Source organism: Aulonocara sp. 'chitande type north' Nkhata Bay, linkage group LG19 (genome assembly GCF_057382095.1).
Source record: "Aulonocara sp. 'chitande type north' Nkhata Bay isolate Kocher_YH1m ecotype deep benthic linkage group LG19, A_spYH_male_GT1.1, whole genome shotgun sequence".
Taxonomy (NCBI): Eukaryota; Metazoa; Chordata; class Actinopteri; order Cichliformes; family Cichlidae; genus Aulonocara; species Aulonocara sp. 'chitande type north' Nkhata Bay.
This window is the reverse complement of record NC_141362.1, coordinates 1,944,467-1,965,730: the sequence shown is the minus strand read 5'-3', so window position 1 is coordinate 1,965,730 and position 21,264 is coordinate 1,944,467. Positions and strand designations below refer to the sequence as shown.

The following is a 21,264-nucleotide window of genomic DNA, read 5'->3' as shown; positions in this document are numbered from 1 at the left end:
TTCAGCTGCCTCAGAAAGTACATCCTCTGCTGGGCTTTCTTGATGACGGAGGTGATGGTGATAAATATAAATAAATAAACAAAACCTTGCAGTTGTCCATTTTCCCTAGTTCTCACACATGACGTTTGAAGAAAAACATTTTCCCTAATATGTCCCACCCACTAACAGGAGCCATGATGAACAGATAATTTGTATTATTAACTTTACCTGTGAGTGGTCATAATGTCATTTCTAATAGTCCAATGTGGTGGTCCAATGTAGAATTCTAGCTGCTCAAGTATCCTGGCTCTTTGTTACATTTGTCATTTCACAAGGCACCAATCATAGCTCTGCATAAGGAGTAGCCAAATGCAGATTCTTAAGGCAACTGAATAATCTGACATGTACCTTTATTCAACTGGCAGAAGAGTCCAAAATCCTAATAACACGGTCCATACAGGAATCTAATAATGTGGGCAGGGAAGACACAGGGAGCAAAAACAGACACTTGAGGGCAATTAGAGAACATGAACACAACTGGGGTGAACAGGTGAACAGAAACTAGGTAATGAGACTAGGAGGAGCTATAATGAAATGCAAAGCACCACAGACACCAAAGCACCAAAATAAAACAACTAATACAAACGTTAGATATACACCTACACACACTAAGGGAAACACTGGAACTGAAACGTCACTATCTGCGCCTACATGCATATACTCTTTATAGAATATATCAGCAGTCTGCTAAACTGCATACTGCTGATATTGTTTTAAACAACAACAAAAACAAAAACAAAAACCCGTCCAGAAGTTGTAGCAAACTGAATTATGGTCTGAATGCTTGGTTGTGCCAAACACAGTTTCTTTCCCAAGAGGTGGGGGACACCCGCCCAACTCCCTGTATATCCTTTAAAGAGGACATGAAACACTAAACATATAAAAGCTAATTTACATCATGAGCCCTGCTCTCAAGAACTGACATAGATGCAACACTGTCTCTGAAGCTGGGTTTAAGAAATAAGAGCCAAAACAATTCAGACCTGTTGCACTGACTTCACGCCTGATGAAGACCATGGAGAGGATCATACTTCACCACCTTCACCCACTAGTCAGGAGAGACCTAGACCCACTGCAGTTTGCCTACCAGCTGAACATCAGGGTGGATGATGCTGCTGCATCGGGCCTTCTCTCATCTGGAGGGCACTAGGTGCACTGTGAGAGTCATGTTTTTTGATTTCTCCAGTGCCTTCAACACAATCCAGCCCTCAGTGCTAATGGGGAAGCTGCAGGGAGAGTAGACCATCAGCTATCCTAGTGGATTATTGACTACCTGAGGCTGTGGGCCTGTGTGTCTGAGGTGGTAGTCTGTAGCAAGGGGGCCCCACAAGGAACAGTGCTCGCCCCTTTCCTCATCACCCTGTACACTGCAGACTTCAGTTAGCATTACAAGTAACGGCGTTACTAACGGCGTTACTTTTCAGTAACGACTAATCTAACTAATTACCATTTCTATCGTTACAACGCCGTCAAACCCACCCACCACTTTAATTGCACTTTAGATCTCGTTCTGACATATTGGCATAGAAACTGAACTAACAGTATTTCCTAAAACAAAAAACCCTCTTTTTCAGATCATTTCTTATTAACATTTAAATATACCACAACAGATTACAAAGCAGTGGTTAACACGATTATTAGAGTACATGTCTTTCTGAAAGTGCTGTAACTAAGCCATTCTAGTCACATTGAGGTCGATTATCTTGTTAATAGTATTACATCTAGGGATGGGTATCGAAAACCGGTTCTTGTTGAGAACCGGTTCCCACTGTTTCAATTCCTTGGAATCGTTTGCCACTTTTAAAAACGATTCCCTTATCGATTCCAGTCGCCCCGAATGACGTCATCACGTTGAGTAGCGTCTTTTACCCAGTAGGAAACACGGCGCCTGAGCGGCACAAACGCTCAAAAGTTTGGTTACACTTTATGAGAAAGGATGACAACAGGGCAACGTGCAATACTTGCAAAGTAGAGATTTCATCAAAGGGAGGAAACACTATGAACATGCAAAAGCATTTGCTCAAAAAACACGCGATTGCTTTCAACGAATGTCGTGTTTTTGATCCGCTCCGGACTAGCGAAGCTCAACCCAGCAGCAGCGGTAGCGTTTCCACGTCCTCTCCCGTTAATACTGCAGGTAACTAATCAATTAGCATTGCATATTATGTTAGCGCGATTTACCTTATTACAAAACCTGCTATTACTGTGCGTTGCATTTAGTGACCATGATGAGACAGACAGAGTCTGGCTCAGATGCTGGCAGTTCTCGCTGCAGTCTACCGGTAGCGTCTCCTTTCAGGCCAGGATAGACGAATGTCACCGAGCAGTGTCTAAGTTTGTGGTCAAAGGCTTCCACCCATTTGCCACAGCAGATGCCCCCGATTTCACTTTGGTAAGTGAATGTGTTTAATTGTAGGCAGGACATTACTGGATATTCTTGTGTAATTGCTACAGAATAATTTATGTTAAACTTTGTTATTGCTACAGGAGAATATTTATTTTATTATTTTACATATAAATTTTTTTTCCTGGGGACCCTGTGAAACCCCATTGAAGAGCCGTAGGCTGTGGCTCTCTTTAGATCTCACTGTTGGGTTTGTAAGGCCATGTTACTCCTAAATTTCTATCTTGTTCAAAGAGAAGATATAAAACACAGTTCTAAGCTAATCGACTTTAGTGTTCTCCTTTAAAAAAAAAAAAAGAATCAATAAGAGAATCGATAAGGAATCGAATCGTTAAACAGAATCGAAAATGGAATCGGAATCGTTAAAATCTTATCAATACCCATCCCTAATTACATCTTCACTGCATACAACTCTGGATACCCAAACTGAAAACGAAAACCTCAAATCAGAATTACTTGACTCTGTGGTATAACTCTTAAACGTGCACCAGTTCATAAGCTGAAGTTATAAGATGAAACAATTCACTAATTTAGAAGATCATTTTTTAGCCTGTAAGAATAGTTTGTTTTATAGGAAAAAAAGTAAAAAAGAAAGAAAGAAAAAAGACAGAGCTTTTCGCAAAGCAAGAGCATCTCACTTTTCCTCACTTATTGAAAAAATAAAAACAACTCTAGGTTTCTTGTCAGCAGCCTGTAGCCAGGCTGACAAAAAGCCAGGGCTCTGCTGAAAAACTAGTTCATGCATTTATTTCTTACAGGCTGGACGATTGTAATTCATTTTTATCAGACTGTCTTAAAAACTCCTTTAAAAGCCTCCAGTTAACCTAAAATGCTGCAGCAACAGTACTGACAGGGACTACAAAGATGGAGCATATCTTTCCCATACTGCCTTCTCTTCATTGGCTCCCTGTTTACATTGTTAAGACTGTTTGGAAAAGTGCTATATAAATTGTAATAGAGTGAATTGTTGCCCCCCAGTGGTAAAATACAGAAGTGCCTGTTACAGGGCTAGTTCTTGGTTGACCAATATATAACAACAAAAAAGGGTAGTTTTCTGCACCGCTAAGAAACAACAAGTTAGTGTGTGATGTCCTGCTGTTCAATAAAGGCACCTATCCACGTCCTTCTGTCCTGATCCTTTTAAGAGCCTAATCCAGAATATCACAACTGGCGACGAGGATTCTAAAGATTTCCACAGCGTGACAGAGGCTGTAGGAGGGTTGTGTTCACATGTAAAGAAAAAGACAAATCAAGACGTTTTCTTCACGGCTGCAGCGGAACAGCTTTTGGTGAGCTAACATGGCGATGCATGTGGGTCGTGTTGAAGAGTATAATGAATCGAAGGAAGATTTTGAGTCATATTTGGAGCGGTTGGAGCAATGGATGTTGGCAAATGATGTTTCCGATGAGAAGAAAGTGTGCACGTTTCTCTCTGTGATCGGAGCAGATACATACAGGCTGCTAAAGAATCTTGTGTCTCCGAGGGTACCGAGTACCATGGGATATGCAGCGCTGACTGGAGCGTTAAGTGCGCATTATAAGCCGACTCCAGTGGTGATAGCTGAGCGTTTTCGTTTTCAGAAACGTAACCAGAAAGAAGGGGAGGCAGTTTCTGACTATGTTGTCGCCCTGAGGCAGTTGTCAGCCACATGTGATTTTGGACAATATTTGGATGAGGCCCTGAGGGATCGTTTTGTTAGTGGGCTGCGTTCTGATGCTGTGCAGCGCAAGCTACTATCGGAAAAGGATCTTACATTTCCACGTGCATGTGAGATTGCCGTATCCATGGAACTCGCTTCGAAAAATACGATGGAGTTCTCAGGACGCCAGGACCCTCACCACGTAAATGCCTTGACAAATGCTCCAAATTTTTTCAACAAAGGATGGAAAGGACAGAACAGGCAAGAGGGCAATAACAAGCCAAAGAACTGGAAGGGACCTAAAAAAGACACAGGAATGAAGCAACCATGTTATCGTTGTGGTGGAAAGCATTCAGCACGTGAGTGCAAATTTAAGAGCGAAAAGTGTCATGTTTGTGCAAAAATAGGACACATTGCACGTGCTTGCAGGAATAAAAAATTCAGTCAGCAAACTCAGTATTTGGAAACTGAGGATGAATGCTCAAGTAGGAATGATGAAGCTGAACTTTTTGGAGTTTATTCAATGTACTCCATCACCTCCAGTGAGAAGGGATACACAGTGGATGTTGCGCTTGGGAGCAAGAACACCACCATGCTGCTGGATACAGGATCAGCAGTGTCGGTGGTATCAGACAAGTATTATCAGATGCATCTCACTCATTTCCCTATAAAACCAGCCAGTGGGCTAAAGCTCAAGTCCTACTCAGGCCAACACATTGCTGTGCGTGGATATATTATGTTACCAGTACAGTATGGGACTCAAAACATCACCCTACCACTGATCGTTGTTCAGGGAGACAGACCAGCTCTGATTGGACGAAACTGGTTAAAGAAACTACAGCTGAACTGGAAACAGATTTTCACAGTACACAAGGTACTGGTGCAGAAAGAAGCAAAGCCAGGAGTACTAGAAGTGATTCAGCGCCATCAGGCAATGTTTTCAGATGACCAAGGCTGCATAAAGGGATTTAAAGCTAGAATCCACACTAAACCAAACACCACACCAATTTTCTGTAAAGCTCGCCCAGTTCCTTATGCACTAAAAGAAGCTGTGGAAAAGGAGCTGGACAGATTGGAAAAGGTGAAGGTTATTTCAAAGGTTGAGAAAAGTGAGTGGGCATCCCCTATTGTTACTGTGCCAAAGGCAGACAAAACAATTAGGATATGTGGTGACTACAAAGTCAGTGTCAACCAGTGTGTTGAAGAGGAAAGATATCCACTTCCAAATACTGAAGATTTGTTTGCCACTTTAGCTGGAGGAATATCCTTCAGTAAACTTGACCTTTCTCATGCCTATCAGCAGCTACAGTTGGATGAAGAATCAGAGAAGTATCTGGTCATCAACACACACAAAGGTCTCTATAAGTACAATCGCCTCAGCTATGGTGTTTCCAGTGCTCCGGCTCTTTTCCAGTCTGTGATGGATCAAATCCTTCAGGGGATGGAGCATGTCACCTGCTTTTTGGATGACATCCTCATCACTGCTTCATCTGAAAGGGATCATTTGAAGAGGTTGGAGGAAGTACTCACACGTCTGGAGAAGCATGGTGTCAGAGTGAAGCTTTCCAAGTGCCACTTTCTTCAGAGCAGTGTGGAGTACCTGGGACATCGTATTGACAGGGATGGTCTGCATCCTTTAGAGGAAAAGGTAGCAGCCATAGCAAATGCACCAGAACCAACAAACGTCACTGAACTGAAGTCCTTTCTTGGTCTTCTAAATTACTACAGTCGATTTTTGGAAAATCCATCCACCATTCTTCAGCCTTTGCATAACCTGTTGAGAAAAGATGCTAAATGGATTTGGACCATGGAATGTGCAAAAGCATTCAGGGATGCAAAAAGTCTACTGCTGCAGAACAAAGTGTTGGTGCACTACAGCACAAATCTGCCATTGAAGTTAGCCTGCGATGCATCACCTTATGGATTGGGCGCAGTCATCTCTCATGTCATGGAAAATGGAGAGGAAAGGCCTGTGGCTTTCGCATCAAGAGCATTAACTGAAGCTGAGCGAAAGTATGCCCAGATAGAAAAAGAGGCCCTTGCCATAATTTTTGGAGTAAAGAAATTCCATAAATATCTGTATGGAAGGAAATTCACCCTCATAACAGATCATAAGCCACTGCTGGCTATACTAGGGCCAAAGTCAGCTGTCCCAACACTCGCTGCACTAAGAATGCAACGCTGGGCTCTTATTCTAATGGCATACAATTATGACATTGAATATAGAAGATCAGCTGAACATGCTAATGCAGATGCATTGTCACGTCTACCTCGGAATACGCCAGACAACATTGCCGCTGAGGGAAGTATCTTCTATTTCTCACATGTGGAAGAGCTACCAATAGTAGCTAAAGACATTGAGAGAGCAACCATGAAGGATCCAATCCTCAGCAAGGTCTGGAGCTACACCATGAATGGGTGGCCAAGTTATATGCAAGACGAATCACTTAAGCCTTACTTTACACGCAGACACGAGCTGTCAGCAGAACAAGGATGTGTTCTTTGGGGACAACGGGTCATCATTCCACCGGTTTACCAACAGAAAGTGCTGGAAGACCTGCATCATGAACATCCAGGTATCTGTCGTATGAAAGCACTCGCTCGCAGTTACCTGTGGTGGCCAGGCTGTGATGGTGATATACAAGAACTGGTTCAAAGCTGCTCAGTCTGTCAGGCTGTACAGAAGTCACCACCCGTTGCACCACTCCATCCGTGGAAGTGGCCTGAGAGAGTTTGGCAACGGATTCACATTGAACAGAAACAGTCTGAGCAGAAGCGACACCATGATTACAAAACCCAACCTGTTCGTGTTTTTTCGGAGGGAGACGCTGTGCGTATCCGAAACTTCAGGGGGGGGGGGGGGAAACAAAATGGACTCAGGGAACAGTTCTGAAGAAAACGGGAAGTGTTACTTACCTGATACAAGAGAGAACATGCACAATACATGTGGATCACCTGTTACCATGGAGACAGACTGTGGAGAAACCCCCAGTTATATTTTCACCGGTTTCAGAGGGACGGCCAGAAGTGATTATGGACAGTGTTGTTCCAGAGATACCACCAAGTCCACCTGGGATTTTAACATCACACTCCTTACCTCCTGAACCACCTAAACAGACAACCGATGAACCACCAGTATCCAACCCAGAAACCACCCAAAGCCCATCTGTGGAACGCAGATACCCAGAGAGATGCAGAGTTCCCCCAAAGAGACTGAATCTTTGAAAATGTAGAGTTATGTTTTAGTTATTTACTGCCAGTTATTTTAGAAGTGAAGAGTTAATAATGGAAGTAATGGCTACATTTGTTCATTGTTCGTAAGGGCCACAGAATATTTCTTTTTGGTGGGGGCAGTGAAATACATTCTTTAAAGGGTTGCTTACTTCAATTACAAATCTAAAAGGGGAGGAATGTAATAGAGTGAATTGTTGCCCCCCAGTGGTAAAATACAGAAGTGCCTGTTACAGGGCTAGTTCTTGGTTGACCAATATATAACAACAAAAAAGGGTAGTTTTCTGCACCGCTAAGAAACAACAAGTTAGTGTGTGATGTCCTGCTGTTCAATAAAGGCACCTATCCACGTCCTTCTGTCCTGATCCTTTTAAGAGCCTAATCCAGAATATCACATAAATAAACTTGACCTTGACCCAAATACTGAATTGAATTAAACCCTCTTTGGTTTAGGGTATAATTGGCCATTTTTTAAATTCAGAATCAGAATCAGAATCAGAATACTTTATTGATCCCTGGGGGAAATTATTTTTTGTTACAGTGCTCCATTTTAAACCAACATTAAGACAAGACAGACAATACGCTAACTAAGAATAGTACAATATATACATATATATACATACATACATACATAAGTCACTTATAAATAAATATTTGGAAAAGAAACATGTGTAGTTGTAGCAGCAAACAGTGTGTTAAGTGGATGCGTTGTACAGGGAGATGGCCACAGGCAGGAATGATTTCCTGTGTCGTTCAGTGGTGCTTTTCGGTAATCTCAGTCTCTCACTGAACGAGCTCCTGTGACTGACCAACATGTCATGGAGTGGGTGGGAGGTGTTATCCAACATTGTCTTTATCTTGGACAGCATCCGCCTCTCCGACACCACCTTGAGGGAGTCCAGCTCCATCCCCACAACATTGCTGGCCTTACGGATCAGTTTATTAAGTCTGTTGGCATCTGCGACCCTCAGCCTGCTCCCCCAGCATGCAACAGCATAGAGGATCGCACTGGCCACCACAGACTCATAGAAAATCCTCAGCATTTTCTGGCAGATGTTGAAGGACCTCAGTCGCCTCAAAAAATAGAGACGACTCTGGCCCTTCCTGTAAAGTGCTGTGGTGTTTTTAGCCCAGTCCAGTTTATTGTCAATGTGTACTCCAAGGTATTTATAGTCCTCCACAATGTCAACACTGACCCCCTGGATTGAAACAGGGGTCAAGTGTTTCCTGGTCTTCCTGAAGTCCACGATCAGTTCCTTGGTCTTTGCCACGTTGAGCTGCAGATGATTCTGCTCACACCACGTGACAAAGGAGTCGACCACAGCCCGGTACTCTGTCTCATCATCCCTGCTGATGCATCCAACCACCGCAGAGTCATCAGAAAACTTCTGAAGATGGAGGTCTCTGTGCAGTGGCTGAAGTCTGTGGTGTAGAGGGTGAAGAGGAAGGGGGAGAGGACAGTCCCCTGTGGTGCCCCTGTGTTGCTGATCACCTCGTCAGACACACACTGTGGGAGACGTACATATTGTGGTCTTCCTGTCAGGTAATCAACAATCCAGGACACCAGAGAAGCATCCACCTGCATCACTGCTAACTTATCACCCAGGAGGGTCGGCCTGATGGTGTTGAAAGCACTGGAAAAGTCAAAAAACATGACCCTCACAGTGCTCGCCGGCTGGTCCAGATGGGTGTAGACACGATTGAGCAGGTAGATGATGGCGTCCTCAGTTCCGAGACGAGGCTGATAAGCGAACTGAAGGGGATCCAGATGTGGTCTTACTATGGGTCGCAGCTGGTCCAGGATGAGCCTTTCCAGGGTCTTCATGATGTGGGAGGTCAATGCCACGGGCCTGTAATCCTGGGCCTGTAAAATTACTTTTCATTTTACCCTTATATTTAATCAGTAAAAATATTTATCTTGTCTGGTATGGCATCATTCTTTCCATTCTTCTTTTGTGACCTACAGTTATTTTAAAATTCAGACATAATAAATTAACACAATTGACCTACAAGCACACAAAACAAAAGAAACCATCAAATCTGAGTAGAAAAAGTTTGATTTTTTTTCATTGTGTATACCACAAACAATTTTGAATTTAGAAAAGAGAAACATTTTGGCTTCTGGTTCCAAATCCTATATAACACTCCAACAGCATCCATAATCACTAAAGAGCAAATAGCTAACTCATTCAATTTAAACAGAGACATTAGACCAGGATGCCACTATTGCCATCTGCCCTATTGTTGCCACCAGTGAACAATAACTGATTAGCGGTACAGCAAAAAAAAAATTACATAATCACAAAATCAGTTTGTATGCTGATGACATTCTTCTAATCCTAAAAACTCACTTTTGCCATTACACATTCTGATCACATCTTTGATAAGTTTTCTGGTAACTCAGTCAACTGGTCTGAGATTCTCCCTTGAATATACATATATGTGTGTGTGTGTGTGTGTGTGTGTGTGTGTGTGTGTGTGTGTGTGTGTGTTTGAAACGCTTTGTTTTTGTTTTCCCTGCTACATTTTATAAGAGGTCCCACCTTTTTTGAAATTTGGGTTGTACTTCCTCAAAACATCTTCAATGAGTCTGTATTTTGGTGAACTTACAAACGATTTATGAATAAAATAGAACAATTTAAGCAGTGGTTAAAAGACAACAGAAGGAACATGAGATTAATCGCACATCACTTTGTGACCAGTATAACTGGTTGTGTGATGAATGATGGAATTAGATGACATGGTAACCCTTGATCATGAATATCTTTGTCAATTTTGTAACAGATAAAAAGGAGTATAACAATGTGGTCGGGTAAATTATATATGCAAATATTAGGCTCTCTAAGTGGGATACCTATATCTGGTCTGCAGATGGAAAGGTAACGATCAATGGCCACCACGGTCAGCAGGCCAATACTAGCCATGCCAAAGAATATGTTGAGAGCTGCATAGATCTGGAGACACAGAAACAAAGAAAAAGACAGGTACTTAGATTCCTTCTTAACGAGAAGGCTATGATCATGGCCCTGTGCTTGAGGCAAGAATTGTTAGCATCCAAAAGATTAAAGCAAGAACCACGGTGCTAACATGTTGTGGTACAATGGCTTTTGGAATTCTGTTACTATGATTTAACAGAAACTTGTAGAAACTTGGAAAAGTTATAAAATTCAGATTTTTACACTGCTCTGACCAAATGTCCTTTCTCAGTCCTGGTCTAGTTATCTGTGTTTGTTAAACATAGCAGTGAGGTATGTTGTCTGCAGTGGTGTATTACAGCCATGTCGGGGAAAGTTATTGTCTTGGTTCAAAGAAAAAGGCCACACAAATGCAGATGATGGCTGTTAGTTTCCTCACTTCTGTTAATACGTTCATAAGAAGGATTACATGGCTCAACAATATTATGCCATGACAATGCTGTGAAAAAAATCTGCTAAAAGACCGTGAATCAGCCTGGCCACAGATTTTGTAATAAGTAATTTAAGTGTCAAGGTCCCGGGTCTTTTCATCAGTGTTTTGAGTTGGATTATCAACTTGTTTATTTCTTTGAAATTTCCTATTAGCAGTCTTGGATTTAGTTGGTTATGCTGCTGAGTTCTTGCCTTGTTGTTAGTTTCCCTTGGTGCTCACTCCTCCTCTCTCATTCTCTCCCTCGTTTTCTGTATCAAGTCAGCCTTGTCTCCATGTTCATTTGCCTGTTTCTCCAGTCATGTCGCTCCCTGTGTCTCTCGCACTCTCTCTGTGTCTCTTGCTCTTGGCCTTTCTTAGTTTAAGTCCAGTTGTGTTTCCCAGGTGTACCACTAACCCAGCAAAATCGAAGACTGTTTGTTTTGCTTCAGAGTCAGCCAGCATGTATCTTGTAGTTGACCCAGTAAACAAAGTAAAACAAAACAGAATTTTTGGGTTCTTGCAAGGGTCAACCATAACTTCATGTGATGTTACTGCGCTGGTGGATAATGAAATCTCATCTACTGTTAATCAAACTATACATGTTTTTAAACCAAACCCTGAACCAGTACAATGTGTATCTGGGTCTGCTCATGATTTGCCTTGTTTTGAAACTGTTTGCAAAGTGGCGGGGTAGCAACTCTAGAGTTAGTGTCACTTCTGAGGACCCTGAAGGGGACCTCTTTGAAGACTGTTTGCTGTGAACCTGTGCAGAACTGGTTCTGTTGCACCCTCTGGGGCTCCCTCTAAAGACTGTGGTACCTCATCTTTGCTTGTTTCTAAGACTGTTCTTCCACCTGTGACCTCGCGTAAGCCATATGCTCTGCCTGCTCCCAGTGTGGCTTGGACCCAGCTTTTCCCTGCACCCATCTCAGTTCCCGGTATTAAGATAGGTAGAGCTCGACCAGTCCCTGTCCCTGCTCCCAAGGCGGTTCTGCCTTCAGCCTTCATCTGCACCCATTCATGCACCTGGGTGTTGGTGACTGAGGCCCAGCCGATCCATGTTCTGGTTTCCAGCTGGTGACAGCTGGTGTCCACCCATCACCTGCACCAGTCCTGGCTCCCAGGGTGATGCCAGCAAAGACCAGATGTATTATTGTAGGGTCTACCTTATAATATAAAGCACCTTGAATTGAATTGAATAGACCACCTCTGCACCTGTAATAGTTCCTCAGGTGAGAGGAGCTGGCTTCTGGCAGGTTCCTGCACCCATCGCTGATCCTAGGGTGAGGGCAGCCAGAATCTGTTTTCTGTATTAAGCCAGGCAAATAAACATGGAGTCAAGACTATCTGTTTCCCCTGTCTTTCTCTATGTGTCGCTCGCTCTCACTCTATCTTTAATTAGTCAGTCTGAGTCTTGGTGTGCATTTCTCGTACTTCCTGTTTTATTTTGACAGCCTCTCGTGTTTGGTTTTGCTTCCCAGGTCTCGTCAGTGAGATTATGTTCAGCTGTGTCCCCCAGTTGTTTCCTCTCTGCCCCAATTCCCTCTTATGTATATATTGTCTGTATCTCCCTCTGTCCGTTGTCATAATTAGGGATGGTTATCGTTTAGGTTTGATCCGATACCAGTACCAAACCGGTACTTTTGAAACGGTGCTGGTGCTTAAACAGTGCTCGAACCGGTGCTTAAAGAATGGAGAACACACACTTTGTCCAAAAACCTCTCATGTTTAGCTGTTTTTTTGGTAAAAAGATAACAATGTTAGCCTTTTCTGCAGCTATAGAGCATATATGGTATCACTCTTGGCTGGAAGCAGTGCTTAATCATTGGAGAAAACACCAATTTTGTCTAAAAACCTCTCATGTTTAGCCGTTTTCCACTTTTTCTTTGGTCATTTTAGCCTTTTTGGCCAGGGTGAAGGGAGTATCTGCCATCAAACAAGAAGACAGCCGCATGTAGCTATGATGATGTTTGCTAGTTCACCTTACATGCATTAATGTAATAACGTGGTTAGCCTACTCAACGTAAATTACACACGAACAACATTAAGCTGCTCACGCAGAGAAGAACGGCTGCTGCTGCATCATCATCCTCATCATTTCTGCTACACTGGCAGGGCTAGGGGCCAGGACTCTCCTCTTTGGGTTTTTGGAAGATGTTGCTAACTCCGGGTCCGATAACAGGCACCACACCCGCTGTAGATGTGCACGGTGTGAGGTCTCGCAGCAAGCTATCAAATATTGTGCATTTCTCAGCTTTTAAAAAAACGCTATGCGTTGCCAGGTGTTTCATCAGATTCGAGGTGTTACCTCCTTTGCACAGTATCACCTTAAAGCACTTGTTGCAGGCTGCTGAGTCTGCATCTTTTGCTGTGAAGTACAGCCAGACTTTTTATTCTGTAGCTCTGCTCTAAAAGAACGTACGTACCTGGGCCCGCCTACTATCCTTGGTAAGGTAAAATGATTGGCTAGAATCCAAAGTGTATGACATCTCAGGAAATAAAGCACCGAAATGTGCGCTGCTTTTCGGTCTGGTTACTACCGTTTATGTCAGAACCGGTGCCATAATGGCACCGGACACCGGTACCCATCCCTAGTCATGATCTCCTTCTTGGTGTGTGTCACATTTGTTCAGGGCGTCCAGTGTTTGGATGCATAAGTATCTGTCCATTTTGGATTTAATTATTTGTACTTTCCAGCAATAAAGTTAAGTTCAGTCCAACCTGAGAGGCCTGCATTTGGGTCCTAACCTGCCTGCCACACACTGCGTTTCATGACAGTGAGATTGTGGAACACATTTTATAACTTTAAAAGACATTATGTAACAAAGAGGCTATTTCAGATTTTATCTTATAAACAGTGTTGGGAAGGTTACTTTTAAAATGTATTCCACTACAGATTACAGATTACATGCCCCAAAATGTATTTTGTAATGTATTCTGTTACATTACCTAATGAGAGTAACATGTAGGGCTGCCAAGATTAGTCGACTAGTCACGATTACGTCGACGACTAATTTAATAGTCAACACGTCGTTTGAAGCTTTGTAAGCTCACAAAAGACGCAGGAATAAGTAGCAGGATTTAAGAATGTAATAACGGACTGAAACAGAAGATGGCAGCACTGCATGTACAAGGATGTCAGCTGCTGTTAAACCCCGAAGAAGAAGCTGTGTCCCAGAATTCATAGCGCGGCCCTGCTCAGTTTCCAACAATGGCGGCAGGTAGTTAGTTTTAATGTTACTCTTATTATTCTTTCTGGGTCACAAAATAAACGTTTAACATATTTTCAGGCGAGAATGTAGCTGTGTAAACCTCAAATATCTGCTCAGTTTATCAGGACACCACATATTTTCAAAAGCGCTCCGACGTTTTCAGAGACGTCCGTTACCCACTAGCTCGATAGCGAGCTGGGGTTCAAGGCTCACTAGAGCCGTGAGAACACCGGACTCCCCGCAGATCGTTTTCAAACCCACCGCCGTCTTTCGCTACTCGGGTTAAACATATATGAGTCACTTAGATAACTTAAAAATGTTATTGTTTGGCTTTTTTTTTAGTATTTGATTTGTTCTGGAGTAAATCTGTTTGGCTGAGATTAAAGTTATAGTTTTTACACAGCTGAATAAACGTCAAGCAGACAGCTGATTATCAGAAGTGTGAGATGCTGGAGAATATACTCCGGTGTCCTGTTATATTTTAGATAGCAAGGAGTTTATTAAACTTCACCGAAACAATCTGCAAATTTCATTAAAATTTGATAAACTATCATCTTGTCTTTATTTTTAGTTAGCACAGACCTGAAACACTTACAGCTGTAAGCTAATGATAGTTATATAAGAGCAGATGCTGCTGGTGCAATAAGCTGTACGTTTTACGTCCAGTGGATGATGATCTGATTAGTCGACTAATCGCAAAAATAATCGGTGACTAGTCGACTATCAGAATAATCGTTTGTGGCAGCTCTAGTAACATATTCTGAATACTTTGGATTACTTAATCTATTATCATGCTTTTTACAACTACATAAAATGTATTATTGCTGTGTGATTTATTACTATTACTGAAGGTTACTCGCCATACCAACACCAACACCAACTAGATGTTTAAATCTTAATATAAATGAGTAACAGTAGGTGGACATTAGGTAAGGCTGCACTTTTTGCAGCGATCTCGTATAGAAAACTATTCCTCGCGTATATAAAACAGGTCCGCGGCTCCGAACCGTAGTAAAGGGACCTCTGGCTGATACGTCGGGTTCGTGTCGGCTCATAGCTGAAAACTAGCTTTACTTTGTTGTCTGGGTCAACTCTGCTAGCGAGAGACAGAGAGAGGCGTTGAAAGGCTGCTTATTGTTTCGGAGGAAAACACGAACACAGTGTACAGTCGAGTCTTAATAGCTTACTTACAGCTGGGCTCGTCAGGCTCTCTTTCTTACTTGGCTCTCGGTGAAGGCGGTCGCACTTTTCTCCTCTCCTCCTTCCCCTTATCTTCCCTGCTTAGCCTCTTGTGTCCTTGTCTTGTCTCGCGTGCACTACTTTTCCCTTGAACAGTCTCTCACTGTCGTTCTCTAAAACCTAACAGAGAATTATGGATTTGATCAACTGGTCTCTGAATGCTATTGACACCCTCTTCTCAACGAGAAGTCTGGGCTCGGGAGAGCCCGAGTGCCCTGGAGGGACTTTCCCTGCCGGATACACGATGGATGGGTGGCAGACCTGGAGGATCTTGTGCCTGGCGGGACTGTCTATCGAGGACGCTGAGGATATTTACCTATTCGGAACCATGATAACAGGGTTCTTGCTGATCGGAGCTGGCTTGGCCCTGACTTATCGGAGAAATAAGAGAGCGGAACCAGCTGTTCACACCCCCCCTAAGCTGACCGCTGGAATTGAAGCGATGGGACGAGGCGCGGCCTCCCACACCGAACGCAGCATGGTTAACACCTTGGAGACGCTTACAGCTGCCGTGAAGACTCAAAATAACACCATTGAGCGTATGATGGGATACATCAGAGAGAGGCCTGCTCACAATAACACCCTTGGGCGAAAGTTGGAAAACATCGCAGAACGGATCACTGCAGCTGTGGGGTCTCAGAACCAAAAGAATGACAACACCACGGAACAGAAGCTTGATACCATCATGGGGAGGCTCGCAGCGCTCCAACGGGAAATCGAGGCCCCAGTGTCAGAGTGCTAAATTCGCTGCTCGCATAAAGGAGAAATCAACAATATTCTACATTTGGACACCACGGCGCCAGCTGCTAGGCCCAAGGCTGGAGCCCACCAAAACAACTCCCTGATAACGACTGTGTGATGACTATTCTTCCCATCCCATGAAGGACACCTGGATCGGCTGGAGGACTGTTTACTTAGCCTGATAGGCCGAAGGACACTGTCTCAGCTGAACTATGGCCACGCACACACACACACTTACACTGATAAGCACGCACTCGTCCCCCTCCCTTCCAAACGCCTTCGATGCTTGTTCCTGCGGGGGAAGGCAGCGGGTCTGTGTGCCGCGCTGAAATGATAGCATGGTGCAGGACGACTGATGTGTTCCTTCGAATCACCCCCCATCCCCCTATCCATCCCCTGTGGCTTGTCATGTGCTCTGATGTTGTGATGTGGACATTAATGTGCTCTCTGTGCAGAGGAGTTTTTTTTGTTTCCTGTTCTCATGCTGTCCTCCCATAGGTTGCCCAGCGTGTGAAGAGGTCTCTTTTTTTCCTCTTGTACTTTTCCCATTGTTGTGTAATTTTTTCGGTGTTATTCTCCTAACGCTGCCGATCTCCGACTGTATTCCCTTGTGTTGTCTTGTTGTTGTGTGTGTAAGTCGGGGGGGTCCTATTCCTCTGTGGGGCAACCTGCATATGGCCAATAAAGCATTCATTCATTCATTCATTCTTGGCTGCAGTGGTTATTATTATATTTACATGCTTCCAGCTCCTGTTTCTGCTCGGTGATAGCTCCTACTTTTCCTTTTTCTCCCTCCTCGCTCACAGACACATAACGGGTACAGCAGTCCATTCTCCCTGCAGCACGGACTACAGGCTACATTCTTTAGGGCGATGCCTGTAACACTCTGCCTATTGCATCATATTAAATCATTTTTTGAATATTAATTTTTAAAAATATTTCTTCACGTAATTATGCGGACCTCAAATAGAGGTGACATGGGTTGCGAGATTGAGACAGGCATTAGAGCCTCTTATTGTGTGTTTTGTTTTCCACCGGCACCGAATTAGCAAAAATCGAGAGGGCATAGGCCAATATATGAAACAGGAAAAGACTGCCATGTAATCCATTTACTTCAACAAAGTAACTGTATTCTGAATACCACCTTTTAAACGGTAACTGTAACGGAATACAGTTACTCATATTTTGTATTTTAAATACGTAACAGCGGTACATGTACTCCGTTACTCCCCAACACTGCTCATAAATACTCTCCACATATTGACACAGACATGGGTAAAAACTGCCTAGTTTATTTGCGACTGGGTTCACTAACAATGTTAACAAGTGCTAGATTTTTCTATAGCTGCAGTTGGTTGAACATAACCTAAACAACAAACAGCATAAAATGACAAAACTAGATGTGCATGTAGTGGAATTAGAGGCAGTCGTATTCTACACACCTGACAACCAGCATAGCCAAATTTCCAGCTGCCGTGGATGTCTGAAGCAGCGGACATGGGATAGCCAATACCAGCCACTCCAATGTCAGTAAAAGCCAAGTTGATTATTATGAAGTTGGTAGGTGTGCGAAGTTCCTTAAATTTTACAAACATCAATAGCACCACAATGTTGCTCGCTAAACTGATGACACCTGAGAAATGAAAAGAAAGACAGTGTTACAGTGTGAAAGTCAAACATGAAGTTTAAGATTAAGATACCCTATTTGTCACTGTAGTAGGATACAACGAAAATTTATTTGTTGGCTCTCTATTAAACAATGGCAAGGGATAAAAGGAGCTTTTAAAAAAGACAGAAATACAAACAAGAGCACTCAGAGAGTGCAACCCCCCAAGATTTAATACGAGATTTAATATCTTCATCCAAATAAAAGTCGACTGAGGAGAAAGTAAATAAAAGTGCTTTAGGTTCCAGTTGCTTTGTCTAAAGCTAAAAAGGATACTGTAACGTATTTAAATATGTCAACATAGGCAGTGTCAGACTGTATTCTCTGGGGCCTTAGATTCGATAAAACATAGCAAACTCATGTAGCATGTTTTCCAGCTGAAAGAAATTGTAGCAGAATTCTAATATTTATGAATATAAATGACGAAATAAATAGCATAATAGCAAATATTACTATATTTAATATTTTTAAAAATCCAACATACACCAGGCCTCTCCTGTTTGGGGCTCCAGGTTGGTCGTCAAATAGTCAGTTTTGCTTAGGCTGGTTTGTGAATGAGGGAAGTGGCCCTGAAGAAGCTTAAAGTCTTCGTCTTTTAGGAAATAAAGTCTCATATCATTCAAGAATGATAGAAATTATCCACATATCTCACTTATCTTAACTGCACTACTGTATAGCTCTGTGTAAATAATCATTCTGTACATTCGATAATCTTTAATCCTACAACTGTTTACAACTTGCACAGTTCCCATTTCTGTATAGCTGTATATCTCAGATTCTGTAAAGTTATTTATTTCATATTCTGTATAGTTTTTCATATTTATATCCTGTTCATAGCCTGTACATAGCTTGTACTCACTACAGCCTTTACATACTTATAGTTATAGAACATTCACAACATACTTCATACCGTGTACATTATAACATACCATAATAGACCCATTTCTGTAATATACTCACATATCTATATTATTGCTAATATATATTGTAATATATCTATATCACTAAAGCACTTCTGGATGGATGCAAACTGCATTTCGTTGCCCTGTACCTGTGCATGTGCAATGACAATAAAGTTGAATTCTATTCTATTCTATTCTATTGTAAGAATGTAATCAAACTGTTTCTCGGTCAACTCAAGCCTAACATTAGTTGGACTAATGTTGGTTAATATTGAGCTGCCAGTTTATTGTCAGCTGTCTGGAGCCCAGAGGGGTCACATGTCTAATCTGCTGACAATAAGTAACTGGAACAGTGTTGTAAATAAATAATCGTGTTTATGCACGCGTGATAGAGCCCAGACTTTAGTTTAGGAGATGATTAGTCATTATTATACATAGCATACTATTTCAAAAGGCTTTTTGTAGTCCATGTTCACAACAGTGTAGTTTTAAACTTATGGGATAATGTCATATTAATAGATGGCCTACTATAAGTGCAGTCCTTTTTTTATGGAGGTCAAGAAAAATCATCTATCAGTGTGGACAGGACTCATATAGCAGCGCTTTTCTAGACTGTCTGAGCACTTTACAACAACTTGCCTCGTTCACACAAGCACTTTTTTCTGTGCTCTTTCTAACATTCACGCTGTTCATTACATTCAAACTGTAATGGATTTTTAAAGAGCAACTTGAGGTTAGTATCTTGCCCAAGGATACAACAGACTGGAGCAGACAGGGGGTCAAACCACCAACCTTTCAATTAGCAGGTGACATGCAAGGTATTTTTTTGACCATTCATCTGCAACCCAGCATAAAACGGAGCATTGTGCCAACATCCTATAACCTAGTATAGACTCTTATTTCGAAAATGAACCCAATATGGACTGGAGATGGTATGTGCATTAGCATCAGGGAGAAAGACAAAGATAGAATTAACTTTTGACTACAAGTCTTTGTTGATTTCACTTAAAACCTATAGTTTGATCTGTCCTGCAAATAGCAAATACAAAACAGACATACATGACACCCAGGAGGTTGGCATGATTCTAATCACCTAGGTGGCTGCTGCTAAGTGGTTACAATAGTGATTATCTCCAGTCATACGCTGAAGAATAAACACGACCAACACTCACAAGAATTTCTCTTTAAGCTTGTAAGGAGATGACCTTCCATAAAATAACATACATCAATCAAATTAAAATGTAAAAATTATATGAAAATAAGAACTAGCTGGTTAAAACTCAATAAATGCTGATATCCAAGTTTTGTCAAGAAACCACATTGCTTCGCTGGGCTTGGTTGGATGAATCCTATGACATCTCACTGGTAAAGAAAGAATATCAAAGACACATTTAGGATTTAACCATTAAAATTCAAATGATTATAACAGACTATTATCCCTCTTAACCACACAATGACTGCATTTACACAACTGCAAAACTGAAGAACATAACGCAGAGCAAACATGGCAAAACACAGCATAAGGGTTGTTTGTTGTTACCTGCAGTGATGAGATATCCAGCCACAATGTTATGCTCCAGTTGGGTAAATGCACTCTTCCCCCCATAAGGTGCATCTTCATTTGAAATATTAACCCCAGAGTCCATCCCCATTTAGTGACCTTCTAGATAAAAACAAACAAACAAAAAATACCCGATTAAGGTAAAAACTAAAAAACTTAAAAATGATGGTGATCCTTAAAATTTAAACTGAAGAAAATTAGAAGAAGAATGCAGGCAGGGAGTTTTGTAAAATGCTGTCCTAACTAAAATCTGTATGATGCTATTGTGGAGAAGTGGTGGGTAAACCGTGAGGACTAGGGTTTATGGGATTATTGCATTCCACTGCTCCTCTGTCCCTGTTAGCAGGCGGCAATCTGCACGTAACATTGGTAACAAAGCTCTGTAAGAGAGGATTACCGCTCACATGGAGTGGCTGGCAAGTTATGTCGTCAATGAGCTTTGTCATTACAACACAGAATCGAAGACTGAAATACCTCAAACGGATGACTGGTCGTTTCACAGAGAATGCGTACAGTAGGAACAATAAAGTCTCGTTCAGTCTGGATTACATGTGCCTATGGGTCCACAAAGGCACATTGTGTGGCAACGTTTAGTTAATCAACTGTAACAGAAAGAGCCTTCAGGAAACTCCCATCAAACCATGAGGCCCTGTTTTGTAGAAGGAGTTTTCAATCAAATTATCCAAAAAATATTCAAACAGTAGTGGTGTTAAACACTGTTTTCATTTGGAGTGAGAGATCAGAAGACTTGTTGCTTTGAAGCAGGGACTCTATGTAGACAAAAGCCCTGTTTGTCTGTTCCATTGGTTGAAGCTATTGTTCCAGACACCGCTTTTAATTGGTGTTTTATTCTTTCAGTCCCAAAGATTTCCATTTTGTTGGGGTCCCTGAAGAAGTACCAGTGCAGGTCATTTACCTCCTTCTGTATGCCATACCATGGACCACTGAATGGGAGCATTTCTAAATCTGATGCACATATGCAGCAATCACAAACCTCAGAGAGTAACACAAGTTTGAACTGAACAGCCAATAATTTTTATGCTAAACACACAATATCAACCAAAAATCCAGAATAAACACATTATACAAAAGCTACGATATGCTTGTGATTCACTGAAATAAGTATTTGATCCTCTAATATCCATCTACAATTCTGGGTCAACAGATTGGTTCTTAAATAGCATTTTTCCTACACCACCTGAGCACTCAATGTGCTTCATGCAACACGCTTTCTATGTGCTA

The 21,264-nt window shown here is 42.1% G+C and overlaps 2 protein-coding genes across 2 annotated transcripts in view; one reads left to right on the top strand and one right to left on the bottom strand.

The window, feature by feature from the left end:
- Positions 1 to 20,380, bottom strand: part of rrh (retinal pigment epithelium-derived rhodopsin homolog) — a 28,482-nt gene extending 8,102 nt beyond the window's left edge. The window contains exons 1-3 of the mRNA XM_086276012.1: positions 20,002 to 20,380; positions 17,336 to 17,526; positions 10,169 to 10,268 (exon numbers count right to left, since the gene is read on the bottom strand). Coding sequence (XP_086132138.1) covers positions 10,169 to 10,268; positions 17,336 to 17,526; positions 20,002 to 20,113 — 403 coding nt within the window. The 5' untranslated portion in view covers positions 20,114 to 20,380. The remainder of the gene's footprint in view (positions 1 to 10,168; positions 10,269 to 17,335; positions 17,527 to 20,001) is intronic.
- The window catches only part of cox8a (cytochrome c oxidase subunit 8A), a 33,132-nt gene continuing 14,284 nt past the window's right edge, over positions 2,417 to 21,264 (top strand). Inside the window, exon 1 of the transcript XR_015126515.1 lies at positions 2,417 to 2,431. The gene's annotated coding sequence lies outside the window, so the exon portion shown is untranslated. The remainder of the gene's footprint in view (positions 2,432 to 21,264) is intronic.